This window comes from Hordeum vulgare, chromosome 6H, assembly GCF_904849725.1.
Source record: "Hordeum vulgare subsp. vulgare chromosome 6H, MorexV3_pseudomolecules_assembly, whole genome shotgun sequence".
NCBI classification, from domain to species: Eukaryota; Viridiplantae; Streptophyta; class Magnoliopsida; order Poales; family Poaceae; genus Hordeum; species Hordeum vulgare.
Genome location: NC_058523.1, coordinates 10,375,298 through 10,398,394, shown reverse-complemented (window position 1 = coordinate 10,398,394; position 23,097 = coordinate 10,375,298). Strand labels below are relative to the sequence as shown.

The following is a 23,097-nucleotide window of genomic DNA, read 5'->3' as shown; positions in this document are numbered from 1 at the left end:
CTTCAACAAGCCTTAAGTATGAAAGGGTTCAATGAAAAGTGGAGACAGCAGGTTGACACTTTCATTCATAAAGGGAGTGTTGGAGTTAAAGTTAATGACGACATTGCTCATTTCTTCCAAACCCATAAGGGGTTAAGACAGGGTGATTCAATGTCTCCTGTATTGTTTAGTATAGTAGCAGATATGTTAACAATACTCATTGAAAGAACCAAAGAGAAAGGTCAAATAGGTGGCCTTATTCCACATCTGGTAGATGGAGGGGTGTCCATTTTACAATATGCGGATGATACAATTATTTTCATGGAACAGGATATGGAGAAAGCGAGGAATATGAAATTAATATTGTGTTTATTTGAACAACTATCGGGGTTGAAAATCAGTTTTAACAAAAGTGAACTCTTATGCTTTGGGAAGGCAAGAGAAGAGCAAGTCGCGTATCGACAGCTATTTGGTTGTGAAATGGGTTCTCTACCTTTTAGCTATCTTGGGATTCCTATACATCACAGACGTTTAACAATTAAAGAATGGAAATGTATTGAAGAACGATTTGAAAAGAAACTAAGTTGCTGAAAGGGCAAACTTATGTCATATGGAGGCAGGCTGGTTTTAATTTACTTTGTGTTAACAAGCCTATCCATGTTTCTTTTGTCTTTTTTTCGAGATACCTAAAGGGGTACGGAAAAGACTGGATTTTTATAGATCTCGTTTCTTTTGACAATCTGATGTGAATAAGAAAAGATACAGATTAGCGCGTTGGGATATGATTTGTAGACCCAAAGACGAGGGGGGTTTTGGAATTGAAAATTTAGAAGTTAAGAACAAATGCTTACTTAGCAAATGGTTGTATAGATTATCCACTGAGACAGAAGGCATGTGGATTCAAATATTAAAAAATAAGTATCTTAACACAAGAACTTTAGCTCAAGCAACAATTAGGCCTGATGACTCTCCTTTCTGGAAAGGGTTAATGAGGATAAAGATTATTTTTTTTCAAAGGGTGAAATTCATTGTAGGGGATGGTACCTTGACAAGATTTTGAGAAGATACTTGGCTTGGTGACATATCACTTGCTTTACAATATCCCATGCTCTACAATATTGCACAGCGTAAGCAGGACTATGTGTCCACAGTCTTACAATCTGTACCTATTAATATGCACTTCAGGCGAGCTCTAGTAGGTGCACGTTGGGAGGCATGGATGCATTTGGTAAGAAGACTTATGCAGGTCCAATTATCAGATCATCCAGACAACGTTCGATGGATTTTAACTGTGATTGAGGTATTCTCAGTAAAGTCCATGTACACAGACCTGATTAATTCAGGTCCTTTATCTACATCATTGCATATATGGAATATTAAAGTGCCACTACGGATTAAAAAAATTATGTGGTTTGCACACAAAGGTGTGATATTTACCAAAGATAATTTAATTAAACGTAGTTGGAGGGGTAGATCTAATTGTTGTTACTGTGATCAACATGAAACAATTAGACACTTGTTTTTGGATTGCCCTCTCGCAAAACTACTTTGGCGTATTGTTCATATAGCTTTTAATGTGATTCCACCTGCATGCATCAATTCAATTTTTACAACGTGGCTCAATGGAGTGGACGTTAGAGTATCTAAACTTATTAGAATTGGGATATGTGCTCTTTTCTGGGCTATATGGAATACCAGGAACGACATAATCTTTAATGGGATGAAATTTCACAATTTTTTGCAGGTCATATTCCGAGCAACGTCCTGGATCCGTACGTGGTCATTACTCAGTCATGTGGACAGCAGGGATCTTATGGTTACTCGGTGCAACAAATGGGAGATGGCCGCACGGGTTATCTTCAACCGGTTTGGATGGTGTGCTAGTAATAGACTAAGTGTATAGGCATAGTAGTCTGATATTAGTTACGCCGGATTGGCAGGTTATTAAGAGTTGGTTTATTTTCAGATTAATTTCATTTCCGTTTTACAGACTTATCTCGAACTATGTTGTTACTTTGGATTGTTAATAATATGGCTGCATGCTTCGATTGATGCAGAGGCCGGGGGCTCTTCCTCCTTTTCAAAAAAAAAATACAAATCCAGCACCAAGAGGCTCGGGAAATGGAGATGTCTCCCCTCAAACGACTTACTGCTCAGGCGCAGAACCGCTATATTCAGTAGCACCCCGAGGGCTTGTGTGGCATCATCTTTCTCCATTCCGCTCCACTTGAGCACCAAATTGGTGAGATTCTGAAGCTTATGGATCCATTGTGTCACATTGACTAGCTTACCATTCAGAGCGAGGCTCTCCAGGCTGCTTGGTGGCGACAAATCCTCACCCAAACAGCCATCTAACTCAATCCTCCCTTTCTTCAGGCTACGCGTTTCATCAACAGATAAAGATTGAAGTTGATTATGACCAGCAATGGCTGACCATAACTCATTGATGTTTCTGTACCTCACGCCACTCACTTTAAGCTTACGTAGCTGAGTAAGCTCTCCAAACTCTTTTATAGTGGCATTTCCGTTTCTCCCGGAAACATCCACAACACCTAGTGCATGAAGGGCCTTCAATTTACCGATCCCTATAGGAAGTATAACGCCATCTAGCTTCATCTTCTGGATATATCATGCCTGTTCAAACTAGAATCTAGAACTTGGGGTCTCAAGAAAAGATGGCCCTTGCAGAGACAAATGCCACATATTCGACCTGTGGAATTATGTTTAGTGTAAGTTTTATACTTCTCAACTATTTCATCCTCTCCCTTGACATTAAGATTATTGTAGTAATAACTATCTCCATGGAGGTGTTGTAGCTTCAGAAGATTGGTGATTGTTGTTGGCAACTCATATATATGCGTACCTCTAACATCCAACATTTCAAGGTGCCTCAAATTTTTCAAAGAATTAGGCAGGCATAAAATGTTCCGGCATCCTCGAAGAGAAAGATACTTGAGGTGAAGGAGCTGCCCAATATCATCAAGATGGTGATCTTTTAACTCCAGTGTGTCTTCTAAGTCAAGTACTCGGAGGAACCTCATATTGTAAGAGATGAAAAACGATCTCCACTCTCCGAAAACGGTCAATGGCCGTACGTGTGACAAGTCTAGCCTGGCGTCCAGCACATCTCTATCCCTTTTCCAGTTGCTGCCAATGACAAGATCACGTATTGCACCTTATGTGTCACTCAAACAACATCCTTCCTCCAGCGTGAAAACAAGGTTTTCCTCCCTAGCCTTTGAGATGCAAATTTCACAGAACATATCATGAAGTTGGGAACGTTGGGAGACATGGATGCATTTAGTAAGAAGATTTATGCAGGTACAATTGTCAGATCATCCAGACACAGCATTTGATGGATTTTAACTGCGAATGGGGTATTCTCAGTAAAGTCCATGTACACAGATCTGACTAATACAGGAACTTTATCTAGATCGTTGCATATTTGGAATATTAAAGTGCCACTACGGATTAAAAATTTTATGTGGTTTGTACACAAGGGCGTGGTATTAACCCAGGATAATCTAATTAAACGTAGGTGGAGAGGTAGATCTAATTGTTGTTATTGTGATCAACAAGAAACAATTAGACACTTGTTCTTGGAGTGCCCTTTTGCAAAACTACTTTGGCGTACTGTTCATATTGCTTTTAATGTAATACCACCTACATGCATCAATTCAATTTTTACAACGTGGCTCAATGGAGTGGACTTAGAGAATCTAAACTTATCAGAATTGGCATATGTGCTCTTTTGTGGGCTATATGGAATACCAGGAACGACATAATTTTTAATGGGAAGAAATTCAACAATTTTTTGCAGGTCATATTCTGAGCAACGTCCTGGATCCGTACGTGGTTATTACTCAGTCATGTGGACAGCAGGGATCTTATGGCTACTGGGTGCAACCAATGAGAGATGGCCGCACGGGTTATCTTCAACCGGTTTGGATGGCGTGCTAGTAATAGACTAGGTGTATAGGCATCGTAGTCTGATATTAGTTACGTCGGATGTGGCAAGTTCTTAAAAGTTGATTTATTTTCAGATTCTTTTTATTTACGACTTACAGACTTATCTCGAACTATGTTCTTAATTTCGATTGTCAATAATATGACTGTATGCATCGATTGATGCAGAGGCCGGGCCTCGTTTCCTCTTTTTCAAAAAAAAAATCATGAAGTTGGGAAGAATTGATTTTCTGGCTGTATTGGTCCGTCCCTTCCCCTGGCAGGATCATACTCCTATCCAAGAGCTCATCAAAGTACCTCTGAAAAGTTCAATTGCAGTCATGCCATGCATATCTCTTGAGTAACCCTCTGCAGTCCACCGCCTCACCAAACGACCCCATCTAATTCTCTGGCCTTCTTGAAATATGGATAGGTATAAGAAAGCAGACTTGAGATGGTATGTCAAACCATCGTAGCTCCTCATAAGAATTGTCTTTAATGTCCTATAAGTTCAGGATTTATCTCCAGTTCAGTGCCAATTCGATCATTCATCTTTCTCCATTCAATAGCAGTTTTTGGCTTGCTCGCTAGGAATCCACCGATAGTCAATATTGCGAGGGGAAGTCCATCACATTTCTGCAGGGTCACTCTTGCTTGCTCCAGCATAGCTGGGACCAAATCATTTTTTTTAGTATTGTTCTTGAATAGCTGCCATTGATACAATCGTTAGGAATAGTCTGACGTCAACAGATCGTTTCTGACACCGTTGTTATCATACTACTTTATTACTGACTCTTTGCTTGCAGATACTAAACTTTCAGGTGTGGTTGAATCTGATAAATTAAGCTGCTAATACTCGAGAGTATCCTCTCACCTCCTTTTGGCGTATCAACAAACTTGGGTTGAATACTCTACCCTCGAAAACTGCTGCGATCCCATGCGCTGGTGGGCCATCAACAACATTCTTCTAGTTTCGATTGCCGGAGAGTGCTAGCAGCATTCTTCTAGTACCGTTGCAGGGGAAGGTCTGTTGTCACAGAGTCAGCATTTTTCTGGCGCCGTTGCCGGGGAGGTATTGCTATATTCTCTGAGTCACTTGGGATTTATATCTGCTGATCACTATGAAGAATCTGAAGGATCCAAAAACCAAAGTCTTGCCCTCAACTACGAGGGGAGGTAAGGAACTGCCATCTAGCTCCGCACTTGATTCACCTTCAGTTATGAGTAAGTTTGCGACATCACCTCCTGCTAGAAATCTTGATATGTCGCCTGTGCTTGATGATGCTTATGATGCTACTGCTAGAGATACTATGCTTGATACTATTCCTAGTGCTATGCCTGATACTGCTAGAGATGCTATGCTTGATACTACTTTGCCTGATGATGCTAGAGATGCTATTTTGCCTGATGATGCTATGCTTGATACTGCTAGAGATGCTACTTTGTCTGATGTGCCACTAGGAGTGTTCCTTGATGCTCATATTGCTAGAGTTACTGCCAATGCTCGTGATGCTTCTGAAACTGCCGATACTATCAGAAAAGAACAAGAAAAATGCCGACAAGAAGAAATATCACCACAAGCTGGGGCCAGGGGGCTATGAGACTGCAATCCCAAAGTGGGATAAGAAAGAGCAAGATCTGCTAGCTAAAGGCATCATACCTGAACCACTCCGTGATGAGTGGGAATTGAGAGCAAGAAATTGGTTCCTTGCGCATGGTGGTTCGTACGACGAAGAAACAGGGGACCTCATCTGCAGTGACGGTCTTAGGATACCCAGGGAGAATTGGAAAAAGATAGTGAAAGAAATTAAGGAGGGAAAAGACAGCTCACTGCAGATAGAGAGAAAGATTTGCTCACACTGGTCCTCGGCAATGACAAACATGGAGGACGAACGCGAGGCCTCGGTCCTTCTTACCCGTGGTGGCTTGGGTTTGCCAGAGACCAAGACACTTACAGAAGTCGAGCGAGAGCAAAGAAGCGGCAGCAGGATGAGGAGAATGACAAGTTCAACCAGTTGCTTGCCAGGATTAACGAGCAACGGAAGCAGATTGATGAGCTTAGAGGAGTAGCGCGCCAGGAAGATCCTGCACTCGATATTACCGGCGCCCCATCTAAGCGGAAAAGCAGCGTGGCTGAATCTGAGGCCCCGCCCGACGATGCACGAAGAATGATAGAGGGCGGTCCCGGCTACCCCGTGGATGGAATCAAGGAGTCAACATCATGTGAACTCCATCAGAAATTCAAGAACATATCCATGAAGGTGGCCGTCGGACAAGCTTTACCTTCTGGCCCTGATGCACGCTGCCATGGCCGTGAGATTCCAGCTGGCTTTGCTAAAGTCGGGGTGGATGAAATCATGGCGGGGTTTCATGAAATGGAGCTTGACATAGATGGACCCGAAGATGAGAGGACACTCGGAGAAGTACTGGGTGGAGTCATCCTATGGGACAAGAACTACATCAAGCTTCCAGGCTCGGCCCAAGGACAACACCGCCTACGTGTCGTCGCAGGTCACCTACACCTCCATCACCTCCAAGCCCTCCACATGACGTCGGCCAGCACAACACGAGTCCATCTCGATCACCGCCGCCGGACTTGGGTCGTCCGTCTCCGCCGCCGCCCGCTCCGGATACTAAGCGGAAGCGTGCCAGCAAGAACGCTCTGCCGATGATTTCTAAGCGACGGAGCCCCCCAAAGCGCAAACTGTCGCCCCTCACAAAGGTACCTCATGCTAATCTTCCTATCAGACCTTATCATTGTACCCCTGAGGAAAACGCCAGTATAGCAAAGGAACATCATGATGCGCAGATGAAAAAGAAGGAACCCGAGCCCCGCCCGGAATACACCGAGAAGCAAATAGCATTTGCAAAATACTTCACGAACCTTCCATCATAGTATGACTTACACCATAAGCCTGATGACTATACACGCACATTGCAGAAGGAAGTGAAAAAGAGCAGATCACGTGCAAGAGCAAGTGGGAGCAAATCAAGTTCAATTACAAGCAAAAAAAGATCAAACGTTCCTCAGCTTGGACAACAGGCCAAACAGTCGATCCCACCCCTCAGGGTGTTACCCGAGAATGTCCCCCCTCTGGTGCAGGGGCAAGATTTGGAATTAGCAAAGAAGTGGGCGAATGAATGGGGTATCCCGGTTGAAGACATTCTGGCTTCCCAAGACGAGGGGTTACCCAAGGCTGTGGTAGCCCCTAAGCCACAGTTTGTCATGGGAGCGCCTTTGGTCAGCAAAGATGATCTCCCAACAAATATGCGTTACTTGCATACATGGTACTTAAGTGAATCAAAGAATGGGAGAACGATGATCGTGGTGAGTGTCCCACGGGAGTACTACGGCCGCCCCGAAGAAATCCATATCGACTTTGATGAACTCTTCCAGATGTACAATGCCGACGCCCTCGACAAATCGCTTATGAGTTGTTATTGTCTCTAAGTTTTTCAATTCGTTGTCTACATATAACTTGTTTAGTTATTTCAATTCATTGTCTATCTATAACTTGTACTCTATTATGCAGAATGAAGATTCTGGATTGTAAAAATAGGAACATCCTAAATATTGAGTTTATTGACCCAGATAAAATACATATAGCGACGCTAACTGATAAACCCAAGGAGACGGAGGAAAACCTTCTAAGGTTTCTAACAGATCAAAATTTCTGTGACCACATACTGTTTCTATACAACTTCAGGTGAGGGTCTTTACTCTATTGTGTCCATTCACTTATAAGTGTAATTGATAAGTTACTAACACACACACACACACATATATATATATATATATACATGTGCAGCTTCCATTGGATTCTGTTGGACATTCAAATTGATAAGGGAAGAGTTGATGCCTTCGACCCATTATCGAGACCCTTGGAACAGTTTCAAAGCCTGCATGACATGCTCCAGGGGTAATTTCAATCATTCTTGCGCTCTATCGGTCTCTTTCGATGATTTTCTGATATATCAATTAATGAAAAACTTAGCAAATCATTATCCTTGTCAGGCAGGGTTTGGAAGCGGTTCAAGTGCGTGACTCCCGGTATCGAGCCTGAGAAGCTGACCTTTAGAGCGGCTCATGTAAGTAGTAGTATGATATACATTTATTTTCAATACATTTATGATGCTAGATTATTTTTTTGATTATATATATATATTCTATTCTCGTAAAGTGCGACCAGCAGCCACGGGGGACGCATCTATGCGGATACTATGTTTGCGAGACCATTCGCACGTTTACCTCTGAGCACAAGGATCACACATACGACGTAAGCAATGAACATTCACACCTCTATTTTTACCCGTCATTCTTTGTTATCATGATTGATATTCATATTCATCTCCTCTTCTTATATAGTACACGGCCATGAGGGAGAAGTCCCTACCAGAGCAACGCGCGATTGCTGTTGCAGAAGAGCTTGCGACCTTTCTGAGGACGGAAGCTATAGATGACAAAGGACGATTTAGTGTAGCTAGGGGCCATTACTGATGTTGGTCCATGTAATCGAATAGACGGGCTCTAGTCCCGATAATTCAGATCTCCATATAATTGTATATATATGCTCGCTTGTAATATAAGTTAATCTTATATATATATATATATATATATATATATGCATAATTATTTCTATTTATAATTATATGAAAACTAATTCCCGAACACCAAACGAGGCATCACGTTATTCTCCCGAACACCTAAATCCTAAAACCCTAAACCCAAAAATAAACAAAATTTGAAACTCTTTAGTCCCGGTCCGTGTAAAGACCCGGGACTAAAGGGCCTGCCCCTGAGGGTGCTCTGAGACGTCCATGTGGAGCACCTTTGGTCCCGGCTTGGAACAGGGCCGGGACTAAAGGTTAGGCATTTAGTCCTGCTCCTTTAGTCTCGGTTGGTGAACCGGGACTAAAGCCCTTACGGGCCGGGGCTATAGACCCTGTCCCCACTAGTGGTGGGTCAAAACAGTGGAAAAAAACCCGCACCGTGTTGGACCCTGATATGGCAGTGGCTGGCATGTCTTCTCTCCTTTTGATTGCATGCGTGTCGCATTGCGTGCACCTTTCCCTTGGTTGAGTTGTTTTCTCGTCTCCTTTTCTAGACTATAAGCTACTCCCCAGTTCGAGCTAACTTGTCACGGATCTATCAGAGTTAGTGGTGATGTTAACTAGTTGTGGAATCAGCTGTATCTATCAACATAATCACCGAGAAGTCAAGCCGGCCGGCGCCCAAGATGTGTACTGCTTTCTATATCTATAGCAATGCATGGACTGGCTAGCTAATCGGTCATCGATCGACGACGACTAGTCTAATCTCGTCTGCTAGCTTAGCTAGGACTTCACAAGAGGTAAACAGAGGCCCGGCCGGCGTAACCGCTCGAATCAGGACTGATGCTTCCATTAATCTCCGTTGATAGTACGACTGAGACTGTTGCTTTTATCTGGCCAGAACCAAAGCATTATTTTCTTCTAGTGTTATCTCTATGCTAGCTCCTAATTTTCTCTCCTGCAACAATAATAACATAAGACACCGATTTATTTCTACGATGCAAGCAGCTCTGCCTGTCTAGTCTAATTTCGCAACACCGCTGGAACCATGCCGCATCAATCTATCTGTCTTGACACTAATGCCAAAGACCCCTGTTTCCTTGTAGTTGGATGTCCCATTTTTTGAAATATTCTAAATACCACTTGAGCATCCGAATCCGGATCAATATATACCAGCAAAAACAGACCTGTTGCTCGATCGCCCCAAGAGGATATGAAAAGATCCTGGCGGCATGCATGCTGCATGCTATGGCAGTGCTGGTTGTATCCATGGCGTTGGGTTGGCTATGGACGATCAGCTCCTCCTTGTCGGAGGTTTTTGTTTGTTCTAGAGAGAGCCATTTGGCAGCTGGAAGATGTTACCCGTTGATGTAAGAATTGTGGTTGCCAGAGATGTTTGCCGTGCTGCCAGGATAATTGAAATAATGTATGTGTTCCATTGAAAAATAAGACAATCGTCTGCGAATTCTCTATTCCTAAATAACTACAACCCAGTACCTAAGTTTTCTAGCCATGCAATCATGACACGTAAGTAAGTATGCGATGCAAGATATAAATTTTTTGCATTTTTCTATGCATGCAATGGTTTCACATCATCAATTCATGTATATTAGTCATAAGTAGTTTTTTGCATTAGAGTTCATCCTCCATATTTGGTTAGAAAATACATTTTAGCTATAATTTTTACTCACTTTTTATATGCTTTGTATTTTATTGTTGGAAAAATCTAAAGAGAAGCGTGCGTATCCGGGTGCTCCCATGCAGCGGGCTCACCTTAGATTTCGTTTCTATGGTCAGAATTTAAAAATTTTTATCTCTTAAACCGTTAATTCGGTCGATGATCAGTTTTCGTCGTTAACTTTGTTTCGACGAAATCTTCAAAACTAGATCCCATGTCGATATGTTTTGACAACATTTTTTTTCTCGTACTTACCACATTTGTTGCACTTACTTGTCATATTAGTAAGTACTTATTTGTCTGATAAAGTAACTTAATCGCCATATTTTTTAAAAATTGCGTATAAATATGACATCTCGACATAATCGAATGGACAAGCACAAACAACTTTTTTGAAACGATAACGTGCAAAAATATGACAACTCACCATATTTAAAACCGACGACCACAAGAAATCTTTTTTGTTTTTGATAATTGTTAGTAAATATGACAAGTCGGCACAGTTAAACTAGAAAACATGCACAAAAAATTCTAGCAAAGTTGTATGTAAAGATGACAAGTTGACATATTTAAATTGACAAATCAAAACTATGACATGCGTTTATATCATGTATAATGCAAATTGCTACAAGGCAACAATCATTTGTCAAACATGGTCGTCGGGTTTAAGCAAGCGTAGTTGCCAAAAATCTATACACACGGTTGCCAAGTTGACAACTAAGTTAATTAAATATGGCTACTAAGTGTCTCATAATGTAACAACTAAATAATAGTAATCTGACAACTATCGACGAAAAAAAATGTTGTCGAAACATGTCGACATGGGATCTAGTTTTAAAGATCTCGTTGCGAGAAAGCTAACGGTGAAAACGGATCGTCAATTGGATTTATAGTTTAAAAGATAAAACTTTTTAAAAATTCAACATTAAAATAACCTTTGCTGATATACTAGTTTGCATGCATGTTGGAAAACCCGCCGCATGGAAAAGTGCTCATGGGGCGTCCCTGTGTAGTGGCTCCCTTTATTGTTTTCAAGCTTACATTCGCTTTGATTAGTTTTAATTTTTTTCAAACAACTACGTATTTCTTTTTTAGCAATGTTTCTGCAGCAACGCGTGAAGCATCATCTAATTAAATAAGAAAGCTATCCCATATGTCCTGATCTCCACTTGAAAACAAAGACTTGAGACTCCACAAAGTCAGTCAATGCGAGAGGGGAGTTTTGAATTGTACTTCCAGTACAGAAATATCCAGAGCCGTTGAGTGGCAGAGAATACACGGACTTGTTCTCGCCACAAGTATGTGTTACATCAGAAATTAATACTGTACACCATTCTAACCCGTTGTAGGGGATATGCTGAACTCTTCAAAGACGTTCCCTACCTTACAAAATCAAGTTCGGAAAATGTCTGTCCTTTTTCCACCACAACAGCGACGGAACGTGTAATTCCGTTTGAAAATGGTGATACTGGACAGGTACTTAAATATGCAAGAGTACCAATGCTGGAAGCTAAAGCAGCGAGACACCTAAAGCTTAATACACCATTTTCCCACAAATACTGTGATGAAGACGATGAGGCGCCTCTGCTTGCTCGCGCCGCTGTTGCTATGGATGGCAACGGTGCGAGCATCCGCTGGCGTGCAAGGAAGCCAGGGCGGGAACAGGAGTGATCTTCCCTCTCTGGCCGGCTGTCAGAAGAGGTGTGGCAACCTCAGCTTCGACTACCCGTTCGGCATAGGGCCGGGTTGCTTCCGGCCGCCGCGGCGAGACTTTGAACTCTTCTGCAACAGAACCCACGATGCGTCGCAGCCCCCCAGACTCTTCCTGCACGACGGCATCACCGAGGTCGTCGATGACATCAAACCCGGCGATGACTATGCCGGACAAATTATCGAGGTATCGTTTTCCCAATCCGTCCACGTGAGACCTGAGGAGGATGCATACAACATCTCGTGGAATCCTGGGAGATCTCCCGGTGGCTATTCTTTACAATTAAACTTCACTGGTTGCGACTTCGACATGTATGTGCTCGACCACGATACGAACAAGACGGTGGGCCAGTGCAATACGACATGCCCTGACGAAGACATCACGGATAAGGTGTCCAGCCTCAGGCAGGACTGCAACGGTACAGGATGTTGCTCCACCGATGTTAGGTCCGAGTTTACTACCGGCTTGGACATCAAGTTCGTCCGCCACAAGATTGGAAAGCTGAAGTTCAAAGCGCACAGTAACCGAAGCTCCATATGGGATACAATTGATGTAAGCACTGATCACGCGTATATTTCCTGGGGTATCGCCGTTGATGAACCTGGTGGGCCCTTCCAAAACAGCACAGATTATGCATGTCTCAGCAACAATAGCAGCAGTCGCCTGGTGTTTCAGTATGAGTATACTGGTCCTGCTCAGTATTACTGTGACTGCGACGGTGGTTACGGAGGCAATCCATACATAACGGATGGCTGCTCGCGTGACAAAGGTAATTGCTCTGAGATAAAAAGCCTAGTTTTTTAGCAGTGAGATGTGCAATGTTTCATCGTGAAAATGCATTTGTGGAAGTTGTGGCAAAAAAGAACTTTTTTATTTTGCCACCACTTCCACAAATATGATTTCGTACTGAAATTTTGCAAGATCTTAGAACAATTTCCATTGTTTTTTGAAAAAAAAACAGATTTTTTAAATATATTTTGAATTTATTGTTGACCCAAAGCTCATTTGAGCTCGGCTGTAAAAGGGCATTTTCATCTTTAGGGTCGTTTTTTCCCAGACCAGCCACAAGTCTGTTCTCATGAAAATTTTCACATGTATGGAAGAAACAAAAATGATCATTGCAGAAAAAAGGACTTCTTAAAACCAATTATTGGATTTTGTACATGCAGGAGCATATGAGTACAAGCTTCGTTTTGAATTTCTGGCAGGTTTAGGCTCTTTTATTTCATGATGAGTTGTAGGATTATTCTACCTTTTCTAAGGTGTCTCCTAGGAAACTCCAAAACCGTGGTCCGTGTAGTTCCTTACATGAAACGTTCGCAAACAGGTCAGCTTTTTCAAATTCTCGCAAATCACGGGGATATTTGCGGACCGGGCATCCAGAGGTCCACCACGTAGTTGTCAGACTGAGCAGTTTTGAGATAGGGGAGCAATTGGAGTTGCATTTATAGCACACAAAACAGTTTCCCTCGAAATCTTTTTCCCCAGAAACGGTGGAGGCATGCCTATCTCCCGTGTCCCAGGGGTGGTGCGGGGCCCCTACATGTGGGGAGGCATGGCCGATCTGCTGAGCGACGATGATGGTTGCGTCGACGACGACGGTGGCCGGCCCTGCCTCGGGAGGTTCCTCGCCAACAGAAAGCTTTGAAAAAAGATGAGATCTTTGCAGAACATTCTTATCATTGTTAGATCCTAGCAATCCAGAATATGAATGCCATTTAATGACACAAATTCTAGAATTATAGTTACATCCTTATCTTTTCCTTGAACTGTCCATGCTATGTAGTAGGGCAAAATTTTCACTTCCAATGCGTGCAATCCATACTTTCAAGCATTCATGGAAAACCTTTTAATGAACCCGTCTCAAGAATTCTTATGGTGTCCGCTTCATTTGGAGCTTGAAAATATACTTCTCCAAATATCTCAATGATGGACTTCATAAATTCTGGTCATGGTATGAAAATATTCCAAATATGAAACTGTGTGTTTTGGTCATGTCATTAAATTTTTAGGATCTTTAGGAGTTGATCTCGTGACCTCTTGCATTAGGTAGGATTTTCTTCTTGTTTGAGCGGTAAGGTAATCTTAAAATACATGCACCGACTTTTTTTATTCAATCAGGGTATGATCCGATACAGCGGAAGACCAACTGCTCTAGATGGTGTGGGGAAATCAGTGTCCCTTTCCCATTTGGCCTAGAGGACGGTTGTTCTGCAAGGATGTCATTTCAGCTCAATTGTACAAATTCATCTTTGTCTACCCTCCAGTTTCTTGGCGTGAACGGCGATACAGAAGACATCACTTATGTAAAGTCTATAAATATCATGGAGGGGCTAGTGAATGTTAAATACAGCTTATACCAAGAAGAGCACCTTTCGGTGAATGTACCTCAAGATCCAGGCCACTATGTTGCCTCCGGAGGTGTAGTACCACAACAGTGGGCCGTAGCCAATTTAACATGCCTAGAGGCACAGGCGAATAATACCGGATATGCATGTGTCAGCATGAATAGCAAATGCTTGGAAGTCAACTCCGAACGAGCATATTATGGTTACAGTTGCACATGTATGGCCGGTTTTGATGGGAATCCATATATCTCCGATGGGTGCAAAGGTACACACTGCATCTCTCTGCCTCCTCCTCCGTTGTGCATCTGGATATTTTTGTTTATTTATTTATTTTGAAAAGGAGGAAACGAGCCTCCGGCCTCTGCATCAATCGATGCATGCAGCCATATTATTAATAATAAATAAAAATATGTGTGATGTCCACAAATCTCTGAATCTGAGTACAAAAATTAAACAAATAAATTACTCATCCGGCTTAACTGATAACAGACTACGATGCCTATACACCTAGCATATTATTAGCACGCCATCCAAATCGGTTGAAGATAACCCGAGAGGCCGTCTCCCATCGGTTGCACCCAATATCCATAAGATCTCTGGATTCCACATGACTGAGTAACGACCACATACGGATCCAGGACGTTGCTGTGAAAATAACCTGCAAAAAGTTGTTGAAATTCTTGCCATTAAAAATCATGTCATTCCTAGCATTACATATAGCCCAAAATAACGCACAGACTTCAATTCTAATAAGTTTCGATATTCTGCCGTCGACTCCATTGAGCCACGTTGTGAATAACGAATTCATACATGTAGGTGAAGATATATTAAAAGCTATATGTAGTGTGCGCCAAAGAAGTTTTGCAAGCGGACAGTCTAAGAAAAGATGTTTAATTGTTTCATTTTTTTCACAAAAACAACAATTCACCCTGCCTCTCCATCTTCGTTTTGTTAAATTATCTTTGGTTAATACCACACCCTTGTGTATGAACCACATGAAAATTTTAATCCTTAGGGGCACCTTGATTTTTCATATATGTAGTGATCTAGATATTGGTGCATTATTAATGAGATCAGTGTACATGGATTTAACTGAGAATACTCCGTTGGCAGCCAAAGTCCAACGAATAGTATCTGTCTGGTTAGATAGTTGAATCTGCATTAGCCTTCTGACCAGATGTAACCATGTGTTCCACCGTGGTCCAACTAAAGCTCTCCTAAATTGTATGTTAAGAGGTATGGATTGAAGTACCGTGGCAACATATTCCTCTTTTCGTTGGGCAATGTTATATAGAGTTGGGTATTGAAGGGCTAGGGGAGTGCATCTGGATATATATGAAAAACATCTCTGTGTTAGGGAACTGCCATAATGAATGGGTGATCGCACACCTTTTAGAGAAGTGAATATACCTTTATATCTCCAAACAATCTCAAAGTAAAAAAATATAGATATGCAAAAACGCGCTCAAGCTCGACCTCTATATATACTTTGTGCACATGGTAACCTGTAAATAAGTTGTCTACGAACAAAAATCTGTATGGGTTCATTCTATAATTATTAATTTCTGTTGTGCCCCTAATATTCAAATTACATTAAGCTCAAATAACCTACGGTAGTATTACGTGCAGGCACTACTGGGAAACTTAGTTACAATACTTATGTATTATAATCTTGCGTTATATATACTTATTGTTGCAGATGTTGACGAGTGCAACGCACCAGGCACATGTAATGGGACTTGTCATAATACCGAAGGAGGTCACTATTGCACCGAATGTCCTAGTAATACAGTGTATGACACTGCATTAAAGATGTGCGTATCGACCAAAAAACAAAATCTGGTACTAGGTGAGTTCATGGTACAACCAATTCCACATAATGAGCTCCATAAAATCTTGAACAGTAATGACGGACATAATCATTACAGGTATCGCCATTGGGATTAGCGTTGGTTTTGGAATTATACTTCTCATGTCAATTGTAATATTACTCATCCGGAGATGGAAAAAAGACATCAAGAAGAAACTGCGAAGAAAGCATTTTCGGCAGAACCAAGGTCTACTCCTCGAGCAATTGATATCATCAGATGAAAATGCAAGTGACAACACTAAGATTTTTTCACTATCAGAGTTAGAAAAGGCAACAAATGATTTTGATCCCACGCGTATCGTTGGTCGTGGAGGGCATGGCATGGTTTATAAAGGCATCTTATCTGATCAACGGGTAGTGGCCATAAAGAAGTCTAAAGTCATTGAGCAAGTTGAGATAAGCCAGTTTATCAATGAGGTTGCAGTCCTTTCCCAAGTAAATCACCGGAATATTGTGAAGCTCTTGGGTTGTTGTCTTGAGACCGAAGTCCCACTGCTAGTGTATGACTTCATCCCTAATGGTTCGTTATTTGGAATCCTTCATGCCAGTACCACTAGCAGCTCTATCTTCTCCTGGGATGATTGTTTGAAAATTGCTGCGGAAGCTGCTGGAGCACTGTATTACCTCCACTCAGCTGCTTCAGTATCGATATTTCATCGTGATGTGAAGTCCACTAACATACTCTTAGATGGAAATTACACTGCAAAAGTGTCAGATTTTGGTGCTTCAAGGTTGGTTCCTATTGACCAAACTCACGTTGTTACAAATATACAAGGAACATTTGGATACTTAGATCCAGAATATTACCACACGGGTATGTTGAATGAGAAGAGTGACGTCTACAGTTTTGGTGTAGTACTTGTAGAGTTGCTGCTCAGAAAGAAGCCTATTTTTACAAGTGACTCTGGGCTAACGCAAAACTTGTCCAACTACTTCCTTTGGGAGATGAGGGAGAAACCACTTGCAGAAATAATAGCTATTCAAGTTCTCGAGGAAGCAACAAATGAAGAGATTAATGATATCGCCACTCTTGCGGAGACTTGCTTGCAACTACGAGGTGAAGAGAGACCTACAATGAAACAAGTGGAGATGAAATTGCAGTATGTGCGATCTAAAAGGTTGAGATCATCTCAGGTTGTTTTAAAAAATGAAGACATGCAACCCTTGTTAAGTGGACAAAGCCAAGACACTCTTCCGATGTTGACTACTCCGAGTGGTAGAGTAGACCGAAGTAATATAGATTCTCAAAGGAACCAAAATTGCTACAGCTTGGAGCAAGAGTTCATGGCATCGGCGACTCTCCCTCGCTAGTTTATCGTATTCCCACCAATGTTCGGTTGTCTGCTTCTCCTATTGAAATGCTATATTATTTTCGTGCTTTGATAGGGAGGGTAAAGTATACGCTGTAATTGCCTTAATAATGTGTGGTCAATACTATTCAGATTGGAAAGTTTCACTCTTATTCTTGTCTTAAATTGCCTTGGTATTTGCTGTTCTTGCTTTTCACTACTCAGATTGGTTAGTACTATTCAGATTGGAAATCCACCTGTGGAACCTAGCAGGCGCAGGCATCCCGTTCGACCCAGGCTGAGTCCTTGTCGCTATTTGCTTATCTTGCTTTTCTCTTTTTTTTTCTAGTTTTCCTCTTGCTTCCGGGTCTCTTGGAGGTTGGAGCCCTCTTGCTGTATACCCAGCTTGGATACGCTTGTAGCTCCTCTCTCTTTCTCTGATCAATGAATTTGGTACAATCAAGCTACCGACATTCGATTCGCAAAAAAAAAAAAAAAAAACTACCGACATTCAAAAAACTGCGGATCCCTGGCTGATACCCAGTACGTGGGCATCAATTAATCAGTAGTTCAGTACTGCTCGGTTTCTTCTCCAGCTCTGATCCAACCCCTCAGCTATATGTCTGAATAAAATTAGTCTGTCATTATACCCTGATGATCATGTCCCGAAGCTCTCGGAACAATCTTTTAGTTTTCCATGTTGCATTTACAAATGATCAAATTTGATGCAGCAGTAACCACATTCCATCTATGCTAGAAGGAACGAAATGTACATCAAAAACAGTGATACGTACCTCTACTGCATTATCACCGTCCTACCAGTCATCCATGACCATATATGCATACATATATAAACAAATAGTACGTGGGCAATCAAGTTCTACGCTATGTGAAAGGCACAATTAATCTTGGCTGCACGTACAGAAAGGGAAAGGAAGGATTGATCCTTCGTGGATATTCAGATAGTGACATGGCAGGTGATGTTGATGACCGAAAGAGCACAACGGGCATGGTTTTCTACCTTGGCCCGAATCCGATTAGCTGGAATTCTCAGAAGCAAAAGGTGGTGCACTGTCTTCATGCGAGGCAGAATACATAGCGGCAAGCACGGCGGCTTGTCAAGCAGTGTGGCTGAGAAGACTCCTAGCTATTCTTGCAAAGCGGGAGGTGCAGAAGGTGTCACTGAAGATCGATAACCAAGCTGCAATCTCGTTGTGTAAAAATCCGGTTCATCACGAAAGGAGCAAGCACATAGATACCCGGTTCCACCATATCCGGGAATGCATTGAAGAAGGGTTGATCGAGGTTCAACATGTGAACACGAAAGACCAACTTGCCGATATTTTCACCAAGTCCCTCGGTCGACAGAAGTTCATCGAGATGAGGAGGAAAGTCGGAGTGCAAGAAGTGAAGTCAAGCAACAAGATTAAGAAGGTGAATGTAGATGTTAATCATGTTGCTCATGTAGGATTAGGAAAGAAAGCCAAACCGAGTCCTAGTAGTATTAGGATTCCTAGTCCTAGTCTATTTCCATAGTCCCTTGTGGACGTGTATAAAATACACCCTAGGGGTGTTGATTGTAACACCAGAAAAACGAAAAGCAATACAAAGCAAAGGCTCGACACGGGCCTTTAGCCATCAAATCCATCGATCAGTTTTATTCGTGTCGCTAGTTACGCAAATTCCGTCAAGTAGCCGTCCGAAGCAAGAATCGCGTAGGCACGCCTGTACAGTTGCATACGCACGTTCAAAAGCCAACAACCCAGTACGTGGGCAATCAATCAGTAGTTCAGTACTGCTCTGTTTCTTCTCCTGTTCTGTTTCTTCTCCAGCTCTGATCCAACCCCTCAGCTATATGTCTGAATAAAATTAGTCTGTCATTATACCCTGATGATCATGTCCCGAAGCTCTCGGAACAATCTTTTAGTTTTTCATGTTGCATTTACGAATGATCAAATTTGATGCAGCAGTAACCACATTCCATCTATGCTAGAAGGAACGAAATGTACATCAAAAACAGTGATACGTACCTCTACTGCATCATCACCGTCCTACTAGTCATCCATGACCATATATGCACAGGGCCGGCCCATAGGCCGGGGCAACGGGGCGGCCGCCCTGGGCCCCCGGGAGGTAGGGGCCCCAGCCCAGGTAGCGGTTTAGTGTATTCAGACTGAGTGTATTGCATCTCAGGCAGATTTTCTACCGCACGCATGACACAGCCAGGCCTGGACGCAGCGTACAACCGTCGTCAATTGCGGCGCCGCTCTTGTCTCCTCGTCTTCGTCTCCTCCCCTAAATTCTCCAATCCACGCACGCAGCTCCGAGGCTACCTAATTCGAGGTGACGAGGCCACCGTTCCCGGTGCAGTGATTAATGGAGACCAATGATGCTTCCTTCCCCAATCATCTCTGTCTTTCAATCCATCCTCAATGCAGGCTCAACGTCTCCCCGAGAAAATTCATCCAATCATCGTTCCTGACGTCTCTCCTTCGGTCAATCAGTCCTTCCACTAATCCGGCAGTACCGTTGTTGATTCGTTGTTAAATAGATTGGCTCCCCTAGTCCCCTTCATCTCACATCTCACATCTCCAATTTTTCTCTTCTTCTTCTACAGGCCTATTGTTCAAAGATTCGTTGGATCTGAGCAAGTGCAGGGCCAGGGAGCACAGAAGATTCAATACTCAAGAGATGAGAAGTGGGGGCGGAGAGTGAGTGTTGGGGACTTGTCCAGATTTTGGAAGCTACATCCAGGCCTGGCTACATCAACAAAACAACATCGAGCTGCACATATTCAGGTGTTTTTGTTCCCTGTAAAAATAATTCTGCAATTTGTTTGGTGAAATGTCATCTAGAAAATGTTTATCTGGTAGTGAGAAAAGGAAGAGAAAAAAACTGAAAGATGAAATGGAAGAATATCAAAAAGGTTCACTTGACAATTATTTTAGACCCAATAGAATATCAAAAAGGAAAAACTATATTGTTTCCATTCTGTTATGATGTAGTCCTCTGGATGATTACAAATAAATAATTTGTGGTTTGTGTTTTATTGTCCCTGTTCAAAGAACATTGATCTATGATATGTACTAATTACTATATATTGCTTATTAAAAAGAATGCATGCCAATTTTATATTTGTCTACAAGGGCCCCATTTTATCGTCTCGCCCGAGGGCCCCAGAAATCTATGGACCGGCCCTGTATATGCATACATATATAAACAATGTTTAGTCAACAATATTCACTCTCACGTGCTTCATATGCTTTGCTCACTGCCTCTTCACCGATTTCTTCAATTTTTTACGAAGACTATAGCTAACCAACCGAATCTGCTTGAGGCTTTTGAGGACTCGCAGCCCGCGGAATGCGTCCAGCACTCTGCAATCGTCAGCTTGAAGCAGCTCGAGCCTAGGCATTGTGTGACGTCATTCCCAGACGGGTAGGGATACACGGGAAAGAGAGAACTGCTCCTCCGAAAAAACGTGGAGGGCCGATCTGGGGCGAGACGGGGGAGGTCATGAGATGGCCTCGTCGCCGGTTAGCACTGGATTCGGACGCGTCGGCGGCCGGTTTTGGGCACTGGCAGATGAAGAACGCAACGACGAAGATGACATCCATATGCCTGTGTCTTCTCCTATGCCCTCCGACCTCGTTTGTGAATCCATTTTGGTCGGATACTCCGAGGAGCAGGTTGCAAAGCGCATCGATGCATTCGTTCCAGAGTCCGACGAAGCTTGGAAGAGGTTACAGGACAACGATGAGGACAGGGTGGAGGTTCTCCGACAAGTGGTTCATCGGCGAACTTCGGCAAACGCGGTAAAACCTTGGAAGGGGCCATTACCTAAGGTACGTCTACCGACACTAACTTTAGCGGATTTTATCGACTCATGGAAACAAGTGCCATTCAAGAAGAAATATCGGCGGTCAGCGGCGGTGCAACGGCGGCCGGCCACAACCACGGCCAGACCGGATCTTGGGATCCGAGAGGCGAGGGACTTGCGGTTGAAAGGCTTACTTGGCCAGGACGGGCCTGTTTTGGAATCTGCTGGACTCTATACATCTGGATATACGGCCCAGGGTGGTATAGGAGTCCAGCTCGATTCTCCTTTATTACGGAAAGAGTCTGACACTGATTCTGGCAATACGCTTTTTAACTCCAATATCGATCAAGAGATAACGGTGTCTGGGGGCCGATCGGGAGTTTCTCGGTTCAGAGCAACATACTCCCTCCGTCCGAAAATACTTGTCTTAGAAGTAGATGTATCTAGACTTATTTTAGTTATAGATACATTCATTTTGTACGTTTCTAGAACAAGTATTTCCGAACGGAGGGAGTAGAAGATATCCTAAGCCAGGATTCCATCGCGCTTCCGTAGAGCTACGCGTATTCCTACGTTCGTAGCTATGAGGGCGAAGCAATCTGCACCCGTGGCACATGTGGCGACGACGACCGGGGCGACAGCGTCCGAGCCGAATTCTGTCGCTGGGGAGGCTGGTTCTTTTGTCGTTCTTGCTGGCTAGCGGGAGGGAGTGCAGCGTACTGCCGTTCCTGTTGCTCATGGACGAGGGGCACCTACTGCCGGCCGTGGTGGTTCTGGAGGACACCATCGTGGTGGCGGTGGGGGCTACCAAGGATACAAAGGATATCCAAATCAATGGAATGAATCTGCTGGCGGTCCGGGTGGGGGTCGTTCGAATTGGAATGCCGGAGGAGGTCCTGGGGAGGTGCTAATCAGTGGCATCGTCCCTTCCAACCCCACGAAGGTAATTTTGTGGAGGGTGCTCGAGGTGCAAATTTTCGGCAGAGAGGCGTCGGTGGAGTACGCAACTTTGGCCGGAACAATTCTGGACCGATGTGGAAGGAGGTTATCCAAGCGGTCGGTGAGGAAGCCACTACCACCGTGTCCACACGGGTACTACCTCCTAAAACGGCAGAGGACCGGGAAGTTGCGCGAGCCAACAAGGCGGCTCGCAAAAAAGAAAAATTGACATGTTATAGATGTGGGGTATCCGGTCACTTTGTTGTGGACTGTACCACGGCTCTTTGTGACATCTGTCAGAAGCCTGGTCATATTGATACGGCGTGCCCACTGCTTTTAGCTCCTAAGCCAGTCATGACCATTTATGGTGTTTGTCACAGCAAACTCATGTTTTTTGAGACACGAGGGTCTACTTTGGTTCTTACTCCCGTCTTGAGAGTTCAAGGACGGGTCTCGTCAAAGTTACAAATGGTGAATTGACTACGGACCAAGTATCTCAACAGATGAGATGGCTGGTTTCTGAGGCTTACAGTTGGGAACCAATTAGAGTAGATCAAAATACCTTCCAGGTTGAGTTTCCTAGAAGAGAGGATCTTCAACGCTTACTCACTTTTGGGGTCAGTAAGGTTAGTGGCAGCAAGTGTTTACTTGAGTTTGAGGAATGCATTAAACCAGCACCGCAGGGTACTAGGTTGCAGAAGGTTTGGATCAGGTTCTTAGGCATTCCAGAGATTCTGCTTCACGACTTCCTCATCGTCTGGAGCCTTGGCTCTTTGATTGGGAAGACTGAGAAAGTCGACATGCCTTTTACACGCAAAAGGGGGATTGCCAGATTGCTTGTGATGGTGCTTGATGTTGAGCACATACCTGATTTTGCTCCGTGGTCTTATGATGGTGTGCACTATGATCTTGATGTGGAGGTCGAGGAGGTGTAACAAAAGGAGCCAAATGGTGCAGATATTCACAT

The 23,097-nt window shown here is 43.2% G+C and overlaps 1 protein-coding gene across 1 annotated transcript; it reads left to right on the top strand.

Annotated features, from left to right (window-relative positions):
- Nucleotides 1-11,691: 11,691 nt before the first annotated feature.
- On the top strand, nt 11,692-17,557 carry LOC123404559 (wall-associated receptor kinase 1-like). Its single transcript, XM_045098495.1, has 4 exons — nt 11,692-12,633; nt 13,986-14,477; nt 15,912-16,061; nt 16,141-17,557. Exons 1-4 carry the CDS (start codon nt 11,718-11,720, stop codon nt 17,391-17,393), a joined length of 2,811 nt encoding a protein of 936 aa, XP_044954430.1. The 5' UTR covers nt 11,692-11,717; the 3' UTR covers nt 17,394-17,557.
- The last annotated feature ends 5,540 nt before the right edge of the window (nt 17,558-23,097 follow it).

Coding starts and splice junctions, on each gene's coding strand:
- LOC123404559 (XM_045098495.1), top strand. CDS start 11,718: ATGAAGACGATGAGGCGCCTCTGCTTGCTCGCGCCGCTGTTGCTATGG. Junction 12,634..13,985: donor TGGCTGCTCGCGTGACAAAG/GTAATTGCTCTG, acceptor TTATTCAATCAG/GGTATGATCCGATACAGCGG. Junction 14,478..15,911: donor TATCTCCGATGGGTGCAAAG/GTACACACTGCA, acceptor TTATTGTTGCAG/ATGTTGACGAGTGCAACGCA.